At 60.7% G+C, this 24,536-nt stretch overlaps 2 protein-coding genes and 1 long non-coding RNA gene across 23 annotated transcripts in view; 2 read left to right on the top strand and 1 right to left on the bottom strand.

The window, feature by feature from the left end:
• Whrn (whirlin) overlaps window positions 1-12,679 on the top strand; it is an 80,952-nt gene extending 68,273 nt beyond the window's left edge. For 3 of the 13 annotated variants that reach the window (XM_078048041.1, XM_013356651.4, XM_078048037.1), the window contains 5 exons: window positions 6,894-6,965; window positions 8,111-8,648; window positions 10,673-10,854; window positions 11,385-11,507; window positions 11,861-12,679. In XM_078048041.1, coding sequence (XP_077904167.1) covers window positions 6,894-6,965; window positions 8,111-8,648; window positions 10,673-10,854; window positions 11,385-11,507; window positions 11,861-12,043 — 1,098 coding nt within the window. In that variant the 3' untranslated portion in view covers window positions 12,044-12,679. Of the gene's footprint in view, window positions 1-995; window positions 1,183-1,532; window positions 1,593-6,893; window positions 6,966-8,110; window positions 8,649-10,126; window positions 10,522-10,572; window positions 10,855-11,384; window positions 11,508-11,860 lie in introns of those variants that run through there. The other 10 variants (XM_078048040.1, XM_078048039.1, XM_078048048.1 and 7 more) reach the window with 8 other exon arrangements.
• A 2,227-nt stretch (window positions 12,680-14,906) lies between these two features.
• LOC120889872 (uncharacterized) lies at window positions 14,907-22,160 on the bottom strand. 2 transcript variants are annotated; one of them, XR_005734062.2, is made up of 4 exons: window positions 22,022-22,160; window positions 19,107-19,229; window positions 16,990-18,010; window positions 14,907-16,391 (listed from the first exon to the last, which is right to left on the bottom strand). It is a non-coding gene; the product is annotated as an uncharacterized LOC120889872 (long non-coding RNA). The 2 variants fall into 2 exon arrangements; XR_005734061.2 differs by having other exon boundaries at window positions 16,990-19,229.
• The window catches only part of Akna (AT-hook transcription factor), a 44,650-nt gene continuing 35,437 nt past the window's right edge, over window positions 15,324-24,536 (top strand). For 3 of the 8 annotated variants that reach the window (XM_078048036.1, XM_040286204.2, XM_078048031.1), the window contains exons 1-2: window positions 17,322-17,462; window positions 19,123-19,269. The gene's annotated coding sequence lies outside the window, so the exon portion shown is untranslated. Of the gene's footprint in view, window positions 15,414-15,837; window positions 15,920-16,369; window positions 17,109-17,321; window positions 17,463-19,122; window positions 19,270-22,259; window positions 22,395-24,536 lie in introns of those variants that run through there. The other 5 variants (XM_078048033.1, XM_078048035.1, XM_078048034.1 and 2 more) reach the window with 5 other exon arrangements.

Raw genomic sequence — 24,536 nt, 5'->3', positions numbered from 1 at the left:
TCCGTGGGGCTAGGAAGGGACACATGAGTAAGACTGGAGGTGATGGAGAGAGCCACCCCACATCTAGAGGAAGAGAAATTTTTAGAGCAGGAATAGCATGTGCAAAGGCCCTGAGGAGCTAGAGTGCCTGAGCACACTCCAGAGTCAGTGCCGGGAAGAGGAGAGGCAGATTATATGCTGGGGACTTTGACTTTGAGCAGCATGAGAGCTCTGAGCAGGTAAGAGCAGGGACTGGAATGGTCTGATATAGTTTTGGCCTGATCTCTTGCATCATCAGGAATAGACAAGCATGGATCTGTCCCATGATGAACAGGTCTGTTCCCATGAACCAGCCAGGCCAAGAGGTCTGTAGGTCATGAAGGAAGGCTACCCAGCCTGAGTCCCTAAGAGAGGTGGCCGTGGGCTGTGCAGGCACCAGCTCTCCCTGCTGCCTGGGCAGCCCCTCCCTCTGCACACCTATAGGACAAATCTCAGATTGGACACCCAGCGCAGCCAGGCCCCCTGCACGCAGGGCCACAGGATGGAAGCTCCTCCCCCTGATCCCCTCTTGCAGGTGGCCAGGGCCTGTCCTGGGTGTCCAGAGCCTTGCCTTACACTGTCCCTGCAGAGCAGTGTGCCCTCCAGACAGCTCGGCCCACTCACTACCCACTCCACCCGAGGCAGAGCCTGCGGCCCCTGCAGTCTGAGTCTCCCCTGTGTCAGAGGTGCTGGGAAAGGTTCAGAGCAGCACGGCGAGGAGACAGCTGCACCCCATCTGCTCTCCGTGCTCCGAGCATGGGCTGCAGCATCCTGCGGGGGGAGAAGGAGGTCGGAGCCCTGTTTAGTCCTCCTCAAGTGCCAGGTGCCGTCGGCAGCATCGCTGGGTGCCTGTAGCTCTTGGCCTCAGTAATGCTGACCAACAGATCACCGTCAAGGGACGAAAGCCGCACACATCTCTGACTCGTGGCCCAATCCCTGAGCTCCTGGGGCTCACACGCTCTTCCTCTCTGCTGCAGTAACTGCTGTGTCGGCACGGAGGACGTGGGTGCAGGCAGGGGCTCCATCTTTCCCGTCTGCATCGCGGGTGCCAGCCCAGGGCCTGGCACCAGTGGGGACCCAGGAAATGCAGAGCAGGAACTCACTGAAGCCACGCCCCCGGCCACCTGCAGAATCGTCCTCTACATTCTCGCCTCCCGTGTCCTAGGAAAATGTCCTTTGCTCTGGCATTGAGAAGCACATGGCAGCTTCAGGTATCTGGGTCACGGGTAGCCAGATACCCAGACAGTTGTCCCAAGCGGAGCCAGTGTCTGTTTGCCTGCCGTCCCTGGGTCGTGCGGTCCGTTATCGATCCCAGGCTAAACGAGGTTCACTCACAGCCGTTTGCCCTCCGAGCAGAGGCTGTGGATCACAGGAAATCAGATGCAGCCGCCCGGGGACAGATGGCGTGTACTTTCCATTTGTCCAACTGAGAGGCAGCCTTGAGCATTTTTTTTTTTTTTTTTTGGGGCAACTTCCAAACAATATCCTTTTCCCTCATAAATATTTTGGCTCAGCCGGATGCAGTGGCCCACGCCTGTCATCCCAGCAGCTCGGGAGGCTGAGACAGGAGGGCGGTGAGTTCAAAGCCAGTCTCAGCAAAAGTGAGGCGCTAAGCAACTCAGTGAGACCCTGTCTCTAGATAAAATACCAAATAGGGCTGGGGATGGGGCTCACTGTTTGGGTGTCCCTGAGTTGAATTCCCAGGGCCAAAAGAAAACAAAACAGATGTTGGCTGGGACAGCAGACTGTAAAAGAAATTCTGCCCAGCATTTCTAGAATCCTCCACTTAGGGCAAGCAGGTCTGTAGCAGAAGGACTTCATCTCTTGAGACTGAGAATCCTACCAGCAGGTCCGGCTCTCCATGACAGTAGCCTGGACACCTTGGGCAGGTGGCACAGCCTTCTGAGCCTCCGTTTCCACTTCTGTGTTTTGGGCTAAGAAGACCCAGCACCTGAGGGCTGCTCAGTGAGGTCAGTGGATTCACAGTGGCAAGGCGCAGGAGCTCGTCCTCTCACTACCCCGTGAGCTGGAAGGAGGACCGTAGAGAAAGACCGTGGAGGTCAAGGCCAGGCCTACACCCTGAGCAGATGCCGTGGAGGTCAGGGATGGCAGCTGGGACCCTGTCTTGTCTAGACTTCAGACTTTTCCACCTGGACTTGGGAGGCTTTGCAGCCAGGCCTCCAATGTGCCTGGATAGAGGCTCCCAGGGCCTCCAGGGTGCTGGGACAGGGCCTCTGCCCTGGAGCCTCTCTGTCCCCGCCTTCTGGCCCTGCAGGGAACTGCAAGGGAGCTGCAAGGGAGCTCTGGCCATGGCTGTGTTGGCCGGGCCCCTTATGGTCTCTGAGCCTCCCTCCTCATTGGGGCACCACGAGGGTGTGGCAGCTCAGACCCCCGCAGCTGCCGGGCCTGCCCCCGCCCCAGGAGGCTGGTCCACTTCATTCCTTCCAGGTCACCCTGGGCAGTGACATGCTGAGGCGTGGCCTGATGCCTGGATCTTGAGGACAGGGGGCCCAGCTAAGATCTGAAGCTGGGGGTCAGCAGGGCAGTAGCTGGGGCAGGACGGCTTGGAGCTGGACCTGAGCTGGGAGGCGTGTGGCCACTGCAAAGGGCAAGAGGCCACTGGGGCCCAAGTGTGGGCACTGCTGGGCAGAAGGGGCGGGGGAGCAGCAGGTGCTGGGGTCCCGGCTTCCTGAGGAGTCTTTAGTAAGCGATGCAGGGCTGTTTGCATCTAAGATGCCCCCTTCCATGTGCAGAGGGCCTGGAGGACGGGGTGACCCGAGAGGCCGTTGTGACTGTCCAGTGTGCAGGGACCCATCGGGTCGGCTGACCCTGCCTCCCAGTGTCAGGAAGTTCTTGGCCCCCGTCCCCGCGAGGCTGCCGCGTGTCTTCCCTCTTGAGTGGAACAGGCCACTCTGCTCCAGGCCTGGGCCCTCCGCACCTTCCTGGGGATCCAGCGGTTCACCAGAGCAAGTGGCCTAGGACGGTGCCTCCCAGGCAGGGCCTTGCTGGATCTGCAGTGGTTTGAGGACAGGGACGCAGGCACAGTCTCCACCAGGTCAGAGCCTGAGGGAAGGTGGCTGGGAAAGGGCACCAACCCCAACCCTGTGATGAAACACTGTGGTCACTGTGCGGAAGCTTCTAGTGTGTCTGCAAGCGGGAGGCTGTGACTCTTGCAGTACCTGGGGGTAGGTAGGCCCCACCTGTGACTTCTGCCAGGGGACAGAGGCCGGTTCCCCTGAGGCGCGGAGGCTCCAGGTGTCATGGAAGGAATGCTGCCCTGGGGTCAGAGGTCAGTGGAAACAAGACGGACTGATGTCCCTGCCGGGCTCTCAGGTCCCCGCGTCCCTCCCTCCCTCCCTCCCGAGACGAGTTTCCGACACTTGTCCCGGGGCCCTTGGAGCCCTGACCTTCTGGAGATTCTGGGTCACCCAGTTTCCACTGAGACCTCCTTCCCCGGGCAGCAGGGAGGGCCAGGCGGGGGCAGGATTCGGGTCAGCAGGAGGAGGGGGTCTGAGCGGTACAGGCCGCAGCGCCCTGGCCATGCCCGCCATCCCCCTGCCTCAGGGGCTTCGGGTGGAGGCTGCCCAGAGCCTTCCGCTTCTGCGACTCTTTCTCAGCCTCTTCCTGCTGAGGTGGCCCCGGGCAGCACCTGGGCCTGGACGTTGTCCCAGCAAAGCCTTCCCCGCCTCCACTTGCGGAGCCCCGAGAGTGCGCGGCAGGGTCAACAGGGGTTGTCACCATTCCTCACTTGGCATTTGTCCCCTCTCAGCTGCCCCACACCAGACTCGGGGGGGCTGGGCTCTGACTGGGCCCAGCCAGGCATGAAGGCGAGGTCTCCCCTTGGGAAGGAAGGGAGCCTTGTGAACAGCCGCCAGCCAAGGATGAGGGAGGGGGACCAGGCACATGGCTTGGAGGTGTCCTGGCCCTCGTGGGAAGCAGGGCTTTGGTCTGGAAGGTAGAGACCGGCACTAGATAGGAGTTGGCTTCCTACCCTGTCCTTGCTGTGTGACCTTGGGTAGATGACCTTCCCTCTCTGAGCCTCAGCTGCCTCAGCTGTAGAGTGGGTGAAGGGTCCCACGGGGAAGGACTCAGTGTGACTCTTGGTGTAAGCCCCAGGGGCTGCAGGGGCAGGGACCCCCAGTAGTGGTCGGAGTGCCCCAGGCCCAGGCACGAACTCTGACCTTGAGCCTCTGCTCAAAGCCTATTCTGCTGACCCCTCCCCCGAGCTCGTGGCCTGCTGTCTGCAGCTATTTCGGGTGCACAAGGAACATGGCTCGGGGAGTTGGGGCTCCTGAGCGTCTGGATTCAGCACATGGAGTCTGGCAGGGCTGGGCTCCAACCTGTCTGCCGCTTGCCCCACTTCCCGCTCCCTCCCAGGCGGGATCCTGCCTCCTCCTCCCCCCCGTCCATCCCCCCCCCGTCCATCCCCACCTTCTGTCCTGGCCCCAGGATGCCCTGGACAGCAGGGCCAGCGGCGGCTGGGCTCTCTCATTTCAGAGGCCCTTCCTTCCCACGATGCCCCCGTGGGGCTGGACATCATGGGCCTTGGGTTGACCCAGACCTGGCTGAGAAACCTGGCCTGCTGCCGTGACCTTGGGACAAGCCACTTCCCTCTCGGAGCTTTAGTTGTGGCAAATGTGACCAGGAGAGTTCCAGGGCCACCCCTCAGGGTCCTGGGGAAAGTTCATGAGATAATTAAAGGAGAACGGCGCCCAGGGCCCAGCCTGCCCGGGTCCAGGTCCGTGGCTCCCGGGCGTTCCTTCCAGAACTCTCCCCCTCCTGAGCTTCCCTCAGACGCCTCGCTGACTGGGAGACGCCTGCCCGGCCACTGAGGGAATCCCCAAGGCTCCGGAGAGGCCCCAGAGCAGGACAGCCCCCGTGTCTTTGTCCCAGCCTGTAGCCCAGGGCGCCTGCAGGTTGAACCCCTCCCTGAAGCCAACGTTAGGCTCCCACAGTGGCCTGCAGCCCCCTCTGCCTCCACTCGGGCCTGCTCCCTAGGGTGGTGGGCCGATCCGCTCACCCATCGACTCATTAACTTGATGGATATTTACCCAGCAGACGCTGTTCTGAACACTGAGGGGACCAGGTCATCCGAACTCTGCCGTCTCAGAGCTGTGTTTCAGCAGGAGGGACAGACAGTCAAACCCCATGGCGATCAGGGTCAGACAGAGGAGCAAAGCCAGGAGGGTGGACGGGATGGTGGCGAGGGCAGGGACGGTCCCATCGTGCTGGAGGAGCAGCAGGACAGGGCCGAGTTGGAGGCACAGGGGGCGTGGTGTTTGGCCCAGGGTCCCCGAGCAAGGGAGAGACGCTACCTGACTCGTGTTTCCAGGATTACGTCCTGGCTGCTTGGGGGGCAGGGGTCAGCGAGGAGAGGAGGCCAGCAGGGCAGGGGTAGGCTGCGATTTTCTGTGGGTGGTCCCCCTCTGAGGAGGTGACCTGGGAGTGGGATCTTAGAGGTGAGGGAGCAGCGCGTGCCTCGTGACAGCCAGGCAGGGCGCGAGGGCCACGTGAAGACCCCGCACCGGCCCTGGTGTTCCACTGTGGCTGCAGGAGTCGGGGGGCGGCCAGCAAAGGGAATTTCCATAAGAGGCAAACTTGACCTTGTCTCCATGGCAACCGGCGGCCCTCAGGCTGGCATCCAAGCACATCCACGCTGGACTCACGGAGCTGCGCAAAGATTCTCCACACTTTCCGTCCCCTCCTCTGCGTCCACCCTTTCCTTTGTCTGAGACACCCATGGTTCCTCTGGGCCCGGCTTGGACCTGTGCCCCCTTCTCCAGGAAGCCTTCCCCCATCACGCCTTCCCCCAGGTGTCCGGTGCCGTTGGCCCACCTGGTGTCCGGGTCTCCCACCTCCTCTGTGCCCAGCCTGGGGTCAGTCTGGGGCTTCAGAGCCTGCTCAGCCTCCAGGGCCTCTCGTTAGTCAGGGCTCTCCAGGAGCAGAACCCTCAGGGCACCTGTAGCCCCCTGCCAAGACGGGCTCTGTGACGGTGGAGGCCCTAGAGAGCCGGGGCTGGAGCTCCAAGTCCAAGGGCCCAGGATCCGAGGGTGCTGCAGGCGGAGGTTGAGGGCCGAGCGAGCGCTGGGGGTGGCCCCGTGTGGGAGCCCTTTCCTCGTAGGTGCGAGGGCCTAGGTTCCATCCCAGCACCCAGCGGTGAGACCCGAGGACAGGAGAATCCGGGTTCCCGGCTCCGGAGAGTAAACTTGGCCCCATTCCACTGGGGCCCTTGACAAACTGGTGACGTCCCCAGCCCTGGGGAGGGTGAGCGGCACTCAGCCCACTGCTTCAGACGCTGATCTCTTCGAGAAACACCCCACGGACCCCCCACTTCTCTGTGCCAGTACAGTTGACACCCCAAGTTATCCATCAGTGACAGAAGCTCAAGGCCATCCCGAGCTCTGTGGATGGAAACGGCCCCCTGAGTCCAGCCCAGAGGGGACCTCTGCTGGGTCCCCAGAGATGGCCTTTTGACAGCTCAGTGTCACTTTAGGGAGCATTAAGAAAGGGAAGAAGGAACGTGAGTCAGGTCCACTTAAGCCCTAGGCCACCCCTCGGGATGCAGACCACTAAGACAGGAAGGAGTGAGATGTCCCTGTCCTTCCTGCTGGCCGTGGGCCTTCCCCCGGCCCTGGGACTCTGTTCATCGGTGGTGCATCTCCAGGTGGTCCAGGGAGGCCAGAAATGACCAGAAGGTCCCCAAGGAAAACCGGCTTCAAAGGGACTGGCGGGAAAACCGACCCCCATTACGGGGGTCAGATAGAGAGGACAGCGGCTGTCAGGAAGGCGAAGCTCGTCCAGTGCCGAGGCCCAGGGTCGTGGTTCCCGGGAGCCGCTGGCTCTGGTGGCTCAGCTCGCTCTCTTGTCCATTTCAGAACACCCTGGACCTGGAGGAGTCGGGCCAGGCCGTCCAGGGCGGCGTCAACACGCTCCCCGACGTGTCCGTGGTAAGCCCCGCTGGCCCTGTTCCACCTGCCTGTCCCTCGGGTGTCCCCTGGGCTCCTCTTAGTGACAGCCACGAGGAGAGGACACAGGGAAGGCGGGAGGACAGGGCCTCTGCTGTGTCTGCAGACCTGCGCACCGAGGGCCCCTCCACCATCTCCCGCAGGGCCGCGGTAGCTCACCACGGTGACTGTGGGCAGGGCAGGCGCTGACCCCAGGGGTTCCGCCCGGGGACCTTGCTTTCGATGTGTTACCTGAACATGGTCATGCACGTCCAGGCACTGGGCACATGGTGAATGAGCCTTCCTAAGCTCTGCCTCGGCTGGACGTGGATGCTGATTATAGCATGAGACCTGTGTGTGTCTGACCCAGGTGGCTTTTGAATGGCCTGGATTTGGGACCCAGGTTGCCTGGGTTTGAATCCCACCTCCTCCATGGACTGTGTGACTTTGGGCAAATTCATTAGCCTCTCTGTGCCTCTGGTTTCCCATCTGTGATATGGGGACGATTACACAGTACCTACCCCAGCAGTTTGTGGCAAGATTAACTGACTGAAGCACATCGTTTAGAACGGTGCACGCGAGGCCATAGAGCCAGGCGAGTGTTGGCTCCTGCCCAGGCAGAGGGAGAAGGAATTGTGGGTCCACAGCTGCTGCCCGCCATGCCAACACCAGCCACATCCCCACCTACTCTGCTGTTACCCAGTGACATGCTCAGAGAGGTGCCGTGCCTTGCCCAGAGCCACACAGCACCACAGCCGTGTGTCCCTCCTTCTGTCCATTCTCTCTCTCCGGTCTTACCTCACCTCCCATCTCCAGTGGCCAAGACAATCCCCTAAAAGGAAAAGCCTAGGAAATCCTTTTTGTGTGTCCGTCCTCTCCATCCTCCTCTAATTAAGTCTTGTTGCCTGTGACAATCCCTGGCCGACGCCAAGAGCTCCAATTCCCAAAGGTAACCGCGCAGTCCCCAGAGACGCCTGCCAAGGTCCCGACGCTCGCTCCTCGGTGGCTGCCATGCCTGACAGTTTCCCGTGGGCTGCTGCATTATTCAGGGCAGCACGGCCAGCGCTGAGCTCGGCACCCACTTCCCTGCTCCCTGCCCAGCCGCCATGGGCTCTGACTCCTTCTACTCCTGCTGGGTCTTTTGGCAGGACGACGTCAAGCCCAGCTCCGAGGAGCTGCCCCACACCAAGCTGCCGCCTCCCCCTCCGCTTCTGGGCCAAGGCCCAGGCCAGGACCGCCCGCCCAGCCAGCCGAGGAAGCCCGCCAGGGAGGACCCCCAGCCCCCCTCCTCCGCCTCCTCGCACTCAGGCATCATTTTCTCCGCACCCCAGACCTGCAGCCCGCAGCCGGCCGCCGCACCCTCCCCAGGGCCCCCCTCCACCCAGGACTCGCCCTCCTCCCCCATCTACGCCTCCGTCTCCCCGGCCAAACCCAGCTCCAAGAGGCCACTGGATGCCCACCTGGCCCTGGTCACCCAGCAGCCCATCGGCCCCTTCCCTCGGGTCCAGTCGCCCCCACACCTGAGGAGCCCCTCGGCAGAAGCCCCAGGAGCTGGGGGCTGCCTCCCGCCGCCCTCGCCCTCCGACCCCCTGGACCAGCCGAACCAACACTTCGTCCTGGTGGAGGTGCACCGGCCCGACAGCGAGCCCGACGTGAACGAAGTGCGGGCCCTGCCCCAGACGCGCAGTGAGTGCGGCCCCGGGCTGGGCGGGCTCTGGACCTGGGCCCCTGGCCTCGCTGGGCCCAGGTGCCTGCTGAGGGGCCTGCTAGCCGAGGTCCAGTAGTAAGGTGGCCTGGTGGTCTTGGACTTGGGGTTGAGTCCTGCTTCTGCCACTGGACAAGCTGCCCCCGTCGAGCCTCAGCCTCCCACAGTCGTTTGGGCCCACAGCGACAGCCCTTCGAGGTGGCTCAGGGGGTGGGCGCCTCCCCCAGCTCCCCAGTGCTGGTGCCCGCACCCTCCTCCCAGCCCCTCCAGGAAGAATGAGCCCGTGGAGGACAGGTGGCTTCTGTTACTGTCCCCCGTGGAGGTCGGTGGTTTCTGTCACTCCTGTCCCCCGTGGAGGACGGGTGGCTTCTGTCACTCCTGTCCTCCGTGGAGGACGGGTGGCTTCTGTCACTCCTGTCCCCTGTGGAAGACGGTGGCTTCTGTCACTCCTGTCCCCCGTGGAGGACGGGTGGCTTCTGTCACTCCTGTCCCCTGTGGAAGACGGTGGCTTCTGTCACTCCTGTCCCCCATGGCCTGGCCCTGGAGTACGTGCGGGGGTCCAGGTGTGTGTCGCAGGCTCTGGACCCCTGACAGGGCTCCTGACCTGGCACTGAAGGGTCAGACTAAAGACAGTGACACCCAGCAGGCCAGCCACCAGGACCTGGGGACCCTGGTTTTCCAGGGTCATCCAGCCTCCGGGAGGTGAAGGCTGGGAGGAGCCGGGCTCTGGGTGGGTCTCCAGATGGAGGGTGTGGGTACATTTTGTTGGGTTCTGCTGCCATCTTGTGGCTGGAGTGACACTGGGCGCTCAGGATGGGGAAGGGAGCAGGCCCAGTGGGGGACTGCAGTGCCCCATGTATCATGCAGGGCTGGCAGGTCAGGAAGAGCGGTGGGGGGGTGCTGTGGGGAGAGGAGGCAGGATTGGTGGATTCTCCGCTGCTGCGTCAGGGCCTGGCACGGAGCAGGGTGTGCATCAGAGCTAACAGCTGTGCTCCTGAGCCCTCCCATGGGCCAGGGCCAGCCACTGTCCCTCCCGGGGCCTTGCCTACACCATCAACCCACTTAACCCCCGGCAGCCCAGACAGGAGAGTGCTGTCATTGCCCCGTTTTACATGTGAAGAGACTGGGCTAGAGCCAGCAGCTGTTGAGGGCCAGTCTGGCGTGAGTCTTCTCTCCTGACAGCCCACCTGCTCTCCATCTTCTGGTCTTTATGGTAACTCCCAGCACAGGCCTCCTACCCCTGTGTTAGGTGAGACTCAGAGAGGCTAGGATCCTGGCCAGCGCCTGCACAGCTGTCCCTGGGACTCAGAGCCAGAGGGCGTACTCCTGCCACTTAGCTCAAGCCCCTCTGGGGCTGGGATCCAGGCCAGGTGTGGCAGACCATCCTTTTTTTTCTTGAGAAATTAAAAACTTCTACATTTTCTAACATGAAATGTCCTAATTTTTGTTTGTTTTGCAGTCCTGGGGATGGAACTCAGGACCTCACACACGCTAGGCAAGCGCTCAACCACTGTCAGCCCCACCCCATCTTGTTTTAATTTTTGAGACAGGGTCTAAGTTGCTGAGGCTGGACTTGAACTTATGATCCTCCTGCCTCAGCCTCGTGAGTGGGTGGGATCACCGGCGTGCCACCACACCCGGCTCAGGTCCCCTAATTTGGATACATAGTCCCTCACTACAAATAAACAACAGGACCAAGCAGGCGACCTACGTCCGAGGGCTGAGTCTGTCTGCTGACCTGTTTTTAATCATTTTACTAGTGGCTGAGAACTGGGAGGTCAGCAGATGGCCCCAGAGTAGCGACCTTCAGGCCAGGACCTGTTGGAGGGCAGAGGGTCCAGGGGAGGAGGAGCGGTGAGGAGTGTCCTTGCCCCTTCCCCTCCATCCCTTCCTTCCTCCCTCCAGCTTTGCCTGGAGAATTCCCCCCGCCTTCCAGCCTTCAGCTCCATCACCGCCTCCAGGAAGCCCTCTCTGACTGCTGCCATCCTCCTGTCCCTACCCCCAGCAGCCTCCACGCTCTCCCAGCTCTCGGACAGTGGGCAGACTCTTAGTGAGGACAGTGGCGTGGATGCCGGAGAGCTGGAGGCCAGTGCCCCAGGCAGAGGCAGACAGATGGCTTCCACCAAGAACAAGAGTAGCAAGGAGCTGCCGCGGACGGAGAGAGCCACCGAGGGGGCCACCAAGCCGGTGAGTGGGGGAGTGGTGCCGAGGTCAAGAGGAGGTGCCCAGGTGCAGAATGGGAGGCCCCAGGGACAGGGTGCAGCTTGCAGGGACCACCGGGGAGGCGGTGAGTGCCATCACCAGAGAATGGATATTCGGAGGGGTTCTCCGGGTACCTGGAGGCCCAGTTCAAATCCCACCTTTGCCCTGGCCCTGGGTGACTGAGTGCTGAGGCCCTGGGTGACTGAGTGCTGAGGCCCTGGGTGACTGAGTGCTGAGGCTGGTCCAGGACCTTTGAGGGGACTCCCCTCTGCTCTGACGTGTCCTGAAGGCTGAGACAGGCCTTGGGTCAGACAGCCTGGACTCCAGTCCCTGCCACGCTGGGCAGTCAGCCCCAGGTTTGCAGGGACTCAGGAGCCGAGGATACCCACTGCACACTGGAGGCTCCCCACACAGGATGGAGTCTGAACCCTGTTGGCCCAGGGGTGTGTTTTGGCCCAGCCCTGTCCCCAGCCAGGCCTGTCCACTGAGAACGGTCACCTTCCTTACACCTGCAGCCTGGACTCCTGGAGCCTACGTCCACCCTGGTCCGCGTGAAGAAAAGTGCAGCTACCCTGGGCATCGCCATCGAGGGTGGCGCCAACACACGCCAGCCCCTGCCTAGGATTGTCACCATTCAGGTACACCCAAGGGTCCCTGCTGACCATCTTTCTACTCCTGAGGGCCCGTATCACAGGATCCCTGGGGGTTTGCTGCTATCCTGAGGTGACAGCATCCAAGGACAGCCCCTGCCCTGGCACTGGGACTTGGGACTCCTTGAGGGCTGTGGGCAGGACAGCAGGAGGACATCGACCCACTCTGCTCTGGCCCACTGGACCAGGCCTGGGAAGCTCGCCTCACCTGTGCTGGGTGGCAGCAGAAGCCGGGGTGGCTGCTGGTTGGCAGTGTCAGGCTGCGCAGGGGGTGGTCAGAGCCAGGCCCGCCTAACGCTCAGGTGCCCCAGGTGACCCCTGCCCTGTGTCTCACCCTGCAGCGAGGCGGCTCGGCCCACAACTGTGGGCAGCTCAAGGTGGGCCACGTGATCCTGGAAGTGAACGGGCTGACGCTCCGGGGCAAGGAGCATCGGGAGGCTGCCCGCATCATCGCTGAGGCCTTCAAGACCAAGGACCGTGACTACATCGACTTCCTGGTCACCGAATTCAATGTGATGCTCTAGGGGCCGAGGCCTAACGGCCTCCCACTACTGCCCAGCCCCGGGTCCCTCCCCTGTCCTGCCACTCCCAGGCTCCTCGAGGGGGAGGGGCTGCGTGGCCTGGGTGGCAGGAAGGCGTCCCCTCTCCCTCCTGGCCCACTGCACCAGAACTGGGGGAAAAGGGAACTGGGCAAGGCCGACAGATGGCAGGTCAGAGTTGGGGTGCCGGGGACCCGGTGGGCGCTCAATATGAGAGGTTCTGGGAAGGAAGACAGAAGAGGAAGGGCAGAGGGCCTGCTTCCATTGGCTGGAGGGTGGCACTCCTGTCCCCAGCCAGCTAGCACCCAGCCCACCCCCAGATGCCTGAGCCTCCGGAGCAAGGACACAGGAGAACTCAGACACGGCTTCCTGCGGGGGCATCTTGCAGGACCTTCAGTGCCACAAACAAGCATCAAGCCCGCCCCCACTCACACCCTTCCTCCTGGCTCCTCTCCCCACAGTATTTATTATTTATTTCCTCCCCGCACTCCAGGGGACTCCACAGCCCCAGCTTCCCACCCCCCAGCCTGTTCCGGAGGCCTTGCAGATGACCAGCAGGGTCAGTGTATTTATATACAGAGCTTACGACTTTAATTTTTCAATAAAGAAATCTGAACAAGGTTAGGGCCAGAGCGCTGTGTGGTCGGCCTGGGTGGCTGGGTTCTGAGTGCTCGATGTGGAGGGGGTACGCAGGACAGGTGGAAAGCACAGTGCCACCTTGAAACCCCTGCCCCATGGCTTAGTCTGGGATACATGGCCGGGTGGGCAGGGGCACCCAAGCCTCACCTGCATCTTGAAGCACTTACTTGAAGGTTTGAGGATAAAACTTAAGTGTGTAGAAATAATATTTTTAGAGTAAAACAGGCATAGCATGATGCAGAACCCAGCAAGCACGGATTTCTGGCTGTAGGTCGGCTCCCCCGGAAGCTGACTCAGCCCAGGATTTACATGCAAGTGATTTATTAGGGAGCTGCTCCCAGGGGAAGCAGGACAGGAACAGCTTCCGCTTTACCCACTGGGACCCTGGAGTGCAAAGGAGACCTGCAGTGGTAGCCACTCAAGGCAGGGCTGGGCTTCTGTGCCTGCCGGTCCTTGGGCGAGGCGGTGAACACCCAGTCACCTCTGCTGTCTCCTGCCGGCTCGGGCCCAGCAGTTCAGCAGTCAAGGGCAGTGGGTGTTAGAGGCTCAGATTGGGGAGGATGAAGGAAACGGTGTAGGGGCTCAGGGCCAGCCCCAGTGCCCATTTCCTCCTGTCCAGGAACTGTCTGGTGAAGGAAAGGTGTAAGAAGTCCTACTTTGCCCAGCCCTTTGTCCAGAGCTCCGGGTGGTGGTGAGGTAGTTATGGGGCACTGGTTCCAGGGTCTTGTTCAAAATCCTACTCTTAGCTGTCCCCGTTCCCTTTCCAGCTGGGCAAACCACCTGAGGCTCCAGCCCTTTCAAGGAGCCTTGTTTGCCCTTTCCCTCCCGCAGGGTCTGTTACACTGCAGGTAATAGCCCTGTCCCACTGCAGGGGGGCCAACCCCATGGTCACAGGCGAGTGATTTCACCTGAGCCCCGAAGGTCCTATAATATATAGGGTGGGCTGAATAATAGACCCCTCCCCCCCAAGAACTAGATCCCCACTCCTGGAATCTGGGAGCAGCACCTCAGCCAGCAGTTGCAGATGTGGGAGGGATTCAGAGGGACATTTGATGCAGAAGAGGAGAGGGGCTGGGCTGAGGGGAGCAGGTGCAGCAGAACCCTTTGAAGATGAAGGACAGACTCAGGTGCTAAGGGGTGCTGGCGGCCATGGACAGCCAGAAGCCAGATGCTTCTCCCTGCAGAGAACCCACCCAGTGGTCCTGACTTTGGACTTCTGACCTGTCTTTGTAAGAGAACAAATGCATACTGTTCAGAGTCACCAAAAGTGGTAGTTGTCACAGCAACTGAAGGACACTGATACCATGGGGACAGTGCCACTTCCCTGCAGGGGAGGTGGGATGCCATGTGGGGCTCAATCTCTGGACCAACATCGGCCCTGGAGAGAGGATTCCAGGAGCCACTGGCCTTGTGAATGCCATACTTCCGGGGCCCAAGCCCTGGTGTGCCTATGCTGAATAGAGAGCTCCAAGGTCACTGGTTAGCAATGTGACCTGCTCTGTGAACTCCAGCACGGTGGTGATGTCCCTGCCTTGAATCCACCATCTCCTCACTTGGTCCAACCATCAGGGGACAGACGGACAGACCCCTCCAGAATTCCTGGGCCTGACTCTAGTGCTGCTATCCATTGGGTGTATGGGTTTCTCCCTGCTGTGGGTCTCTAAACCCAAAAGCTGCATTTCAGGTGGTTTGGAAAGATCAAATTGCTCAAGGCACACAGATAGGAAGGGCAGGTTTGGACTTGGAGGCCCGAGGCCCAGGCCTGCTCTTTCCACAACACAAAGCCCCAGGACAAACACCTGCCCTGGTGTCCCACCCCCCTTGGTACTGGGGATTGAACTCAGGGGCACTTGACCACTAAGTCACATCCCCAGACCTATTTTGTATTTTATTTAGAGACAGGGTCTCACTGAGTTGCTTAGCACGTCTCCCCATTGCTGAGGCTGCCTTTGAATTCCCAATCCTGCCTCAGCCTCCCAAGCAGCTGGGATTACAGGCATGGGCCACCGTGCCTGGCTGCCCTGGTGTCTTTTAAAGGACCAATAATCCCGGGAGGCAGGAGGTGTCAGAGGTCCACCCAGGCCATGGACCTGCGGCCCTGACATCTTTATACATGATGCCAAAGGTGGGGAGGGGATGGTGAAGAGTCTCGAAGGTTATGAGTCACATTTGTGGCAGTTCAGTGGCAGTAAGTGACACAAGAGCCTAGTTCAGTTTGACACCCTATAATACGGCCATTATTCAAGGTGCGCTTTGGGGGGACAGTATTGTCCTGAAGTCACTGCGCGATCTCGATCTCGGGCAGTTATTGTCCCTCTCTGGCCCAGGAAAGTTTATTGCTAGTTATTAAGCAGCCTATTTCAGCCATAAGCTTGTGATTTCTTCCTCCGGGTGGCTCCGTGCGATAATCTCCTCGGGGACTCCCCGGGGCACTCCAGTCGGAAGCAGCAGCCTACCAGAAGTGAGCTTTTCAGTCCCGAGCCGCGAGCCGGGTCCCCCGAGTCCCAGTCCCTGGGGGCGGGCCGCAGCAGCCGCCTCCCTGTGATTGGTGGAGCTTCACGAGGCCCCGCCCCAGGCCCCGCCTCCCGCTGCCGTGGGTCGGCCGCAGGGAGCTAAGAGGCGGCCGCCCCGCCCCGCCGCGCCCCGCCCCGCGCGCGGATTGGAGGCCTTTGTTTGCCGCTCAACTCCAGGAAACCTCCCGCGCGGGTCTCAGCAGGTGAGGCGCTGGGAGGAGCTGGGGGCTTCCTGCCGGGCGCGGCCCCTCGCGGGCCTCAGTTTCTCGGCCTGGACAAGGGGAGGGAGGCCGGGCCGCGGCGGTGGGCTCCCTCCCCAGGGCCCGCGCTGCTCTGGGTCTTCCCCACGTGGAAACCCCGCGCGGAAACCCCGCGCGCCGCGGGCGGAGACGGACTGCGGCCCCGGGGATGGGCGCGGTCCCAGGGACGCGTCTCCGCCCTCGGGCCTCAGTCTCCACCTCCGCAGAGTGGGGGCGTCGGCCGTTTGCCCCCGGCTGGGCCGATCGCAGGGAGCGAAGGGGTCCCCGGGGAGCCGGGGGTGGTCCTTGGCGGGCTGCGGGCTGCGGGGGCCGGAGGCGTGGCCCGGGTCGCTGTGGTTACCGGGGAGGTGGGGCTTTGCAGTTGTGGGATTTGTGCGAGGTTGGTTCACCCGGCAACGGCCCGCGCAGCCCGGCGGCTCCGAGCCGCGCTCCCTCCCCGGACGCCTAACGCAAGTTTCTTTTCCTCTTTTTTTTGGCAGGGGGAGGGAGGGAGAGCAAGGCCTAGCGTGCAGTGGGCAGTCTGGACAGTGATAGGAGCCGGAACGAACAGCAGAACTAAGGCCAGTCACCTCTTGGTACACACCAGGGGACGGAGGCCCAGAGAGGAGGCCAGCTTGCCCAAGGGCGCACTGCGGGGAAGCGTCCTGGGACTGGCCGCCTGCCGCTAGCAAAACCAGAGCCTGCTTGCTGGGTTGATCTTGGACGTGACTTTTCCAATGCTCCTTTCCCAGGCTTTAGTTGAAAGAAGTGACAGCGTGGAGCAGATCCTTACTCAGGTTTAAAAACCTTTTGCTTCTGAATGAGAAAGTTGGAAAGGAGCGTTGCTGATAGCAAGCCCAAGCTATTTTAGGGCTGAGAAAAGAAGCTGCAATGAAAAGAGACTTTGTTCTTCTGTTCTTGTAGATCAGAAGGAGGAATGGACTGAAAATGAAGCATAAAGGGCTAAGATTAGATACAGACAGGGACTTCCCAAAACAATTTTCCAGGTGCCTCCTGTGGAATTGGTGGGTTTCACTTTTTGACTTTTTTTGTTAGGCAAACAGAATTGGTGCCCGTGGATTGGGGGCGGGGGCTGCGGGCCCCTAAGTCTGGTTTACCTACTGTCAGTGGGATGGAACCTATGGTGTTCTGGGGACTGCGTTCGGGTTTTTCCCCACAGGCAGTGTTTGCTCTTTCGTGGGAGGAAGAAGGTGCCCACGCCTCCCAAAGGCCAGCTGGTTTGCATTTGAAACACGTGATTGAGGCTGTTTCAAGGGGATTTCATCAGCCCCCACCGTCCCGCAGACTCCGCCTCCCGAGGTGCAGGGGCTGGGATTTCCAGCGACTGGGGCGGGACCAGGCTGAGCTGTCGGCTGGGAGGGTATTTTGGGAACCCCTTTGCCACGGACATTTCAGTGCACCCCAGGAGGGAGCAGGAGGAAGAGGGAGTTTAAAGCCTCCACAGGGCCCCTGAGTGCCAGGTCCTCCAGCTCCCAGAGCCTCGCTGTCCCTTCTGTGAGATGGGCAGGGCAGGGCTTACCTGAGCACCTCCTAAGGCTGGAGTGGGTGGCATCTGGCATCCTGGACAGCTTCTGCTCCCACGTTCCAAGGTCAGCCCAGAGAAAGGAAGGGACGGTGACGACAATGTTTCTGACCACAGTGAGTGCTGGCTTCTAGCCTCTGCCTGGGTTCTACTGCAAGGAGGTCTAGGAAGGCGGGAGGTCGCCTCTGTTTTGTCCCCACTGTCATTCCCCAGTGCCCAGTACAGAGCCCTACTAGATTCTGACATTTCATTTCATGATATTGCCTTGAAGTAGATGTAATTGTTGCCCCCATTTTACAGACAAGAAGCCTGAGGTTCAGAGAGGTTAAGTCTGAAGTCACGCAGCTCTTCTCTAGGGTTATCCTGTCTTGACTTTGGGATGCGCAGGGGTGTGGAAGCTGATGGTGCCCCTCTACCCAGGGCTGTGTTCAGTAATTTCATGTTGGCGCCTTGAAATTGGCCATGGTGAGGTATGTACACTAGGGAAATCAGTAAATAACACCAGGGGCCTTTTTCTTGTCCTTTTTTGTTTTTCAATAGCTGTATGCAGAGTGCCCGAAGGGGTACCTCCAGCCCTGCTTCTACAGAGTGGCTGGGATTGGGGGTTCCTGGTCGTTCAGGGGCCTGACCCCCACAGCAGTGTACTTTGGTCAGGCAGCCTGAGAGCCATGGGGCTCAGTCCATAGTGTGAGTCACAGTGGTGGCCCCCTGGCCCAGGAGGAGACTGCTGTGAGCCCAGACTCCAGGCCAGAATGACTGGCCTTGAGCCTCCAGGTGACCGTAGCCCTCAGTGGTCTTTCACAGGCGAAATGCCTGACCAGGATGGTGTCCCAGGAGAGTTACCCAGCAGCCTGCGCGAGGCATTGAAGGCTGAGCTCAGGGGGCGCTGGGAGAGACTCACAGCAGCCCTGCTCCATGCGGGCCCCTTGTGCCCCGAGTGGAATCACATCCTCTTGTTGCTGTCCCTGCTCACCCCAGGGAAGCCTCGTCCTCGGGTGTTGATGAGGCCATCAGAGGTCTGCAAGCAAAACCAGCTGAGGTCTGAACCACCCGCTCAGGACCCAGGCTATCCTGCCCCACCTGCCCGGACCCTCCTCCCCACTCCTGCTGTCCCCTGCCAGGTGCAGCCAGACTCCAGTGTGGTTGCCAAATGAGACCCCAGGGCTGCTCCCACACCAACCCCAGGTCCTTGCCAGCACCTCCCTATTTTGGGAGAGAGACAGGGATCAAAGCCATAATGGGAGCCCAAGTGTCAGTCTCCTTGGAGTCCTGGGATCACAGCCAAGGACTAACGACTGGGGGGAGGAGTCAGAGTCCTAGGGGCTCCACTCAGCCCCTTTAAATAAGGAATTAATCTGGAGGATAATTATTTGTGGATACAGACCAACTCTGCCCCTAGTGTGCTGTGTGACTTCAGGCAAGTCATATAACCTCTCCGGCCTTCTCCCCTCAATCACATGCATGATTACTTAGGAAGGTCCAATGACACAACTCGTCATGCTCCAGAATGCTGAGTGGGTGGGACTGGAGCTGATTGCTCCTTTCCTTTCTGTGATTTCCACATGACCATGTGCTTGCTGTGTAGTGGCCGTGTGTGCATAGAGTGTGCACAAGACCCTGGACGGCGGAGGCGTGGGAGGCATGGGATGCCAGAGCCCTGAGGTCCCAGAGCCCTCCCTTTCCCCAGCCCCCATAGGTGGGGACACTGAGGAGGAACACACCCCAGGTCTTGAAAGATGGGGGGAGGTGTTCCAAGCATAGTAGATGTTCATCTGATGCTTATGTTCAAGTAACTTAGTTTTAGAAAATATGCGTAATGAAAAGGTGAACTTCCCTACAACGCACCTAGCGATAATCTCTGTAAACATTTTCTTTCTCCCTTTTTCCTTGTCTCCCTCTCTTCTTCCATGTTTTACTGTACTTTCTTTCCCTTTAGTGGACTCAGACTTGATACGTATCACTTTATATCCAGCTCATTTGCTGAACGCATCATGATTTTTCACCCCATTTTTATTCCTCTGTAGCATGCCCATGGTGGCTAGAGTATCCCTTTGAGTGGAAATAGAATTCATTTCATGAATCCCCTTTTGTTGGACACTGAGGTTGTTTCTAACCTTCTCATCTCTTCAGGCCTCCGTCATGAAGTGATGGAGATGGCACTTTCTGGATCTGGACTGCCTGGCTGAAGTCCGGGCTCCTCACCCGTGAAACATCTGCCACCTTGGATTGGCCCAGGACTGAGAAGTGAAAACGAGTCCACGCAGGAGAATTAACAAGGTATTGAAGCCTTGCTGTTAGCAGTGCGTCCTGGTATATGCACTTTTTTGGTTTGATTTCTTGAAAAGCATTAATTATGGTGCACACGGGCGCCCATCCTCCTTGTGACCTGTGCCTCAGTTAGCCAAGGGAGGCCTGTTTCCTCCCTTCTTGAACTACTCAGGGTGGGGACATCATTTCTAGCTGGGTCACTAGCCCCCAGGACTAGTTTGGGGGAACCAGGAGATGGCAGCGTTTCCCTCCCCTTGGGAGGGTGGGCTGTGCCTTTTAGCATATGGGATTCAAAACCAAGCCACATGAGTGTTTCACCAAGACCAAAGGCATCGTTTGTGAGCAGTTGCTGTGGGCACTTGGCCAACAACCGTAGGCCCATGACCTCATTTATCATCCTCAGAACCATGGAAAGTCAGTATCCATTTTACGGATAAAGGAATCTGGGGTTCAGTGTGGTTAAGTGACTTTCCTGAGGCCACACAGCTTCCAGAGGGAAACCTGCAGTTTCCATTTGCCCACCGGCCCTGTGCCCTTGCAGCTGCCCACCGGCATGGCCGTGCTGCCCGTGGGGCAAATATATCGAAGAACCCCGGAGGTTTAGAGTTAGAAGATAATCTCCGATGGCCTCAGAGAGAATCTCTAAATCCTGGTTCTAAGAAGGGAAGACTCTTGTCCTGGCTCTCCCAGGTGGGGTTGGCTCTGGACTTCCAGGACACTCCTGAAACCTTCACCTGACTCCCTGTGGATTTTAACTACTGGGGTCAGCTCAGCAACTCGGCAGGAGGGTGGGTGAACTGGGGGTGGGGGCTTCCCAGGGCAGGGGGAGGCTGCAGGCCTGGGAGGGGCCTGAGACAGAGCAGCACAGCAGGTCGGGGGTTGCCACCCCAGTTCCCCCAGGAGGCAGTGAAGCCCCCCGTGGCTGCCCCGCATCCCCCGGCCTGAGGACAAGGTGTGAGGGTTGGCTGTCCAGGGCTCAGTGGGTCAGCAGCTGTGGCTTCCCGTGTCCTGGGTGTGCCCTAGGCTGTGTGAGCAAGGGCAGGGACGAGGGACAGCAAGGCTTGGGGTTCTAAGAGCCTGCACCCCAGTGCTAAGGCTGCCCCTGAGAGGGGCTTGGCTGATCCAGGGGCCTGGGGGGGTGGGCCCTGCTGGAGGAGCCACCTGGCCTGGCTGGCAGGGCTGCCGCATTAATGAGCAGGGAGGGTGGTGGGTGATTGGCAGCAGTCGGGGAGCCCGCCTCTCTCACAATGGCCCACAGGGGCCTCCTCGGGGTTTGGCTCAGCTCCATGGTGGGCTGGGGCTGGGCCTGGAGCCCGCCAGCCAGATGTGGGTGAGAGGCAGAGGAGCCATGGCGCGGGCTGGGAGAGGGGCCTGTGCAGCCCGGCTCTGCCACGCTCCCCACTGACTGCCCCCAGCCCCCCTCAGCAGACACTCACTGCTGGGGACGGTGTGCCAAGCTGGAGGAGAGGCCGTCCCGCCCAGCCCTTGGAGGGCACAGGAGCCTTGGGCCTAAGTAGCACTGGCCGCAATGGTAGTGAGCTCACTGAACTCGGGCTGAGCTGCTCCGGGTCCCCTGCCCTGCGCTCGGCGGGTGTCGCCTCAGCTCTAAGGTGGCTACTCCTAGCCCTGCTTTATGGCCAGAAACTTAGGCTTAAAGAAGGTCAGAAGTCACAGCCAGCAGGAAGTGGGGCTGGGACTTGGGCGCAGGTTGGGACTGCCTTCTCTCCAATGGGGACACCACTGTCCGTCACCTGGAGGCTTTGGGACAGCTGTGAGGACTGTTCTGCTGGTTTCTCGAGCCTCTCTGGAGAGAGGGTGGGGCAGCACTGGGAGCTGGCACCGTGGACCAGCCCTGCCCCTCTCCACTGACCCCGTGCCCCTCTCCACCGTGGCTCCTGACCCCCTGGCTGGCCCCGCTGGCCTCGGGCCAGCCCCCCGACCCCGGCTCTCCGTGGCCCCGGCTCTCCGTGGCCCTCCTGCGGCTTGCTCCGTCTTCCACCCCTGTGGCTCTCACAGCCCTTCCTGCCCGTCCCAGGCCTCCTCCCCAGCCTGCTGCTCTTCGTCCCTCAGGTTTTCCACAGGACAAGTCCCAGCCACCTGGACCTTGGAAGTCACGGGTGACCAGAGGCAGACTCTGCTGCTCAGGGGTGAGCCCCGGTGTCAGAACTGGTCACCCTGCGCCTCCCCACTCTGTCCCCTGCACACCTCTCTAGCTTCTTGGCTGTGTGTCCCCAGGGCAGGGGTCAGTGCTCCACCTGCACTGTGTGTGCCATACACCCGGCACCTGGCGCACTCAGGGGGCGCCTGCTGGGCAGCCTGGGGAAGGATGGCAGGGCCACTGGATAAATCTGTGCCTGGACCCCTGGGGAGCCCCCCAGGGGCACTGACAACAGGGAAATGCACCAGCTCAGCCAGGTCCCTACCTCCATGGTGGCTGTGGCCACTTCAGGGTGAGGCTGTAGCGGAGGTGAGGAGTCTCACGCCCCCCTCGGGAGTGTCCAGGCCCAGCCTGGATCCCGTTGTCATTTAGAAAACAGTATTGGAGCTGGAAGGTCCCCAGGGAGCATCCAATCTAAGCCCCCACTGTATAGTCGGCCAAGGTCACGAGAAGAAAGGGGTCACGGGAGGAAAGGGGTCACGGGAGGGAAGGGGTCACGGAAGAAGCAAGCAGAGGATAGAGGCTTCAGGCCTCCTCCCTGGCAGCTGTGTGACCTTGGCCAAGCCTCTAAACTTCTCCGGGCCCCAGTCTCCCAGTCTGTACCTGGAGGCTAGTGTGTAAGATGGTCCCAAGCCCGTGACATCAGAAGATCCGGTGAGCACCTCTCCAGGGCAGCGCAGACCCGCGGTTGAACTGCAAGGGGTTAAACGCCTGGGCTCTGCTCTGCACCGCGAACCCCTCCTTCTGACAAACACTTGTAGGAAATCAGGCGGGCGCTTCCTGCCGAGGGAGGCAGGCAGGCGGTGGCCTCAGCTGCACGGGGCGGGGAGAGGTGGGGAGAGATGCTGTCTGTGAGCAGCTTGGGCTGCCTGGCAGAGGCTGGTGAGGGTGCGACGGAGCAGGGGGCTCCCTACAACAAAGGCCTCCCAGGCAGCTCCTCTGAGCCCCAGCTGCAGGACGGTGGATCCCCAGTGAGGTAAGGAGGGAGGGCTGGCGGGAAGGACGGCTTCCCTGGACCGGCCAGTCGGGAGCAGACTCCAGGACAGCCGCCCGGACCAGCCCAGCCAGGAAGTTGCGCTGCAGCAGCTGTTACCACTTCTCCCGGGCTTAGGGGGGCCGGGCCAGGCGAGGGTGGACTTGAGGGCTTTCCTCTGGCTCGGGGTGCAAGAGTCCAGGCCCAGCCTGGATCCCATGTCCAGTGAACCTGGATGTGCTCTCCCTCTGTGCCTGGGCGTCCCCTCCTGCACATGCCGAGTTGGTACTCTGGGTCACCAAGGGGCCTCAGACATGCGGGGTGGGGAGCAGCCAGAGGCAGCGGGGTCCCCCCAGGAGTGGCCCTTTCTGCCACATAAGGGCAGGCAGAGAGCCCAGGGGTGGTGAGGGCAGAATCCCCGACACCAGGGCCCCTTCCTCTTTCTCCGCAGCCCTGCTGCTCCAGGGCTCTGGGGGCAGTGGGTGTGTTCAGAGGCGGTGGCCCATACTTCTTTGAGGACCAGCTTCTGCGCAGCCCGAGGCCAGCCCTGGAGAGCAGTGGTCTGTGCCTGCCCACTGACCGGGCTGCTGAGTTCCGTGGCCAGGTCTCTTGCAGGACCCGGCTGCTGGCTATGGGGCTGGGCCAGGGAGTCTTCCTTCCCCTTCCTCCTGCTCCCCCACAAGTCTGGTGGCCGCCGTTCCCCGGTCCTCGCGCCAGAGCACCCTGGCTCAGGCTGTGAGTCTCGCCATGGCTGCTTGTCTGCGCCTCTGTTTCCTTACGTGGGAGGAGTCAGGGTGGGGCGAGAGCAGGGGCTGTCCCTGGCTGGACCGGAAGGGGCTTCAGAAGGTACGAGGCGTGGATGGGCGTATGCACAGGAGTGCCCTGGAGTCGGGTGGCACGAGCCACCGAGCCAGGGAGGGGGGACTCAGTTTTGGAATGGCTGAGAGCCCCTCTGTGTGGGTGGTGGGGAAGAGCAATCTGACCTGTGATCTTTCAACTGGAAGATCACAGGGGTCCGTGGGAGGTTAAGGAGGTGACATGGAGATGGGGACCAGATTTGCAGAAAGGGGGTGGTCTCTCCAGGGCACCTGGGACCTTGAGTCTGAAGGCCCAGTCCTTGGGGGCCTTAGTCCTGACGGGGCTGGTCCTCCTGGGGTCGGCTTCTAGCTCAGGTTTGGCAGGAAGAGCAGCCACCCCACCATGCCCCCCTGGAGGCTGTCTGCTGCGCCCTGCCTTCCTCTGTCTCCTGAGGACCCTGCCTCTGGTTCTCAAGTTCAGCTCATGCTTTGGACCCCGTGCCTTTGCCTGTGCTGTTCCCTCTGCCCAGAATGCCTTTCCTCGCTCTCCCCTAAATCTGCTTTGTCCCCGAAGCCCACCCCAAAGCTTCCTCCTTCAGTGACCCTTCTGTATTGTCCCCTTCCTATCCTGTATGAAATTTTGGAAAGCTTCTACTCTTTTCTGTATTCCTTGTGTGTCTTTTTGGCGGAGGCGGGGTGGGGGGGTACTGGGGATGGAACTCAGGGGCACTTGACCATGGAGCCCCATTTTATGTAGAGACAGGGTCTCGCTGAGTTGCTTAGGGCCTCACTTTTGCTGAGGCTGGCTTTGAACTTGAGATCCTCCTGCCTCAGCCTCCTGGACCACTGAGGTGACAGGCGTGGGCACTGCGCCCAGCTCCTTGTGTCTTTAGTAGTGCCTGGCCTCCAGGAGGTAGGAAGTCCCAGGATTTTTTTTTTTCTTAATTGATTGGTACCCACCGGGCGCTCAGTATGGATCTTTGGTCCTTTGAAATGGGACCCGAGGGAGGTGGGGGGTGACAGTTCTGAGGCCCTTAGGAGCTGAGGTGTCCTTAGCCCTATCCCTGCTTCCCTGCTTGCCCAGCAAGGCCATGCCCTCAGCAGCCAGGGCGTGGTGCTTTCTGTGTGACAGTGAGGACAGTTTCAGCCCAGATGCAGGCCAAGAGTGGCAGCAGCACGGGCACCTGATGCCCACTGGGCAGCACATGATGGGCACTGCTGTGTGCTTGTTGACTGACTAGCTGACTGGCGGGTGCCGGGCTCAGTGGCACTGAGGGCTGTGGCTGGCGTGGTGGACACAGGTCTTGCCCAGGGAAGGCTCACAGACGCAGGGGGCCTGAGGGGCAGG

The sequence above is a fragment of the Ictidomys tridecemlineatus genome, chromosome 4, assembly GCF_052094955.1.
Source record: "Ictidomys tridecemlineatus isolate mIctTri1 chromosome 4, mIctTri1.hap1, whole genome shotgun sequence".
NCBI lineage: Eukaryota > Metazoa > Chordata > Mammalia > Rodentia > Sciuridae > Ictidomys > Ictidomys tridecemlineatus.
This window is presented reverse-complemented; position numbering and strand designations above follow the sequence as displayed.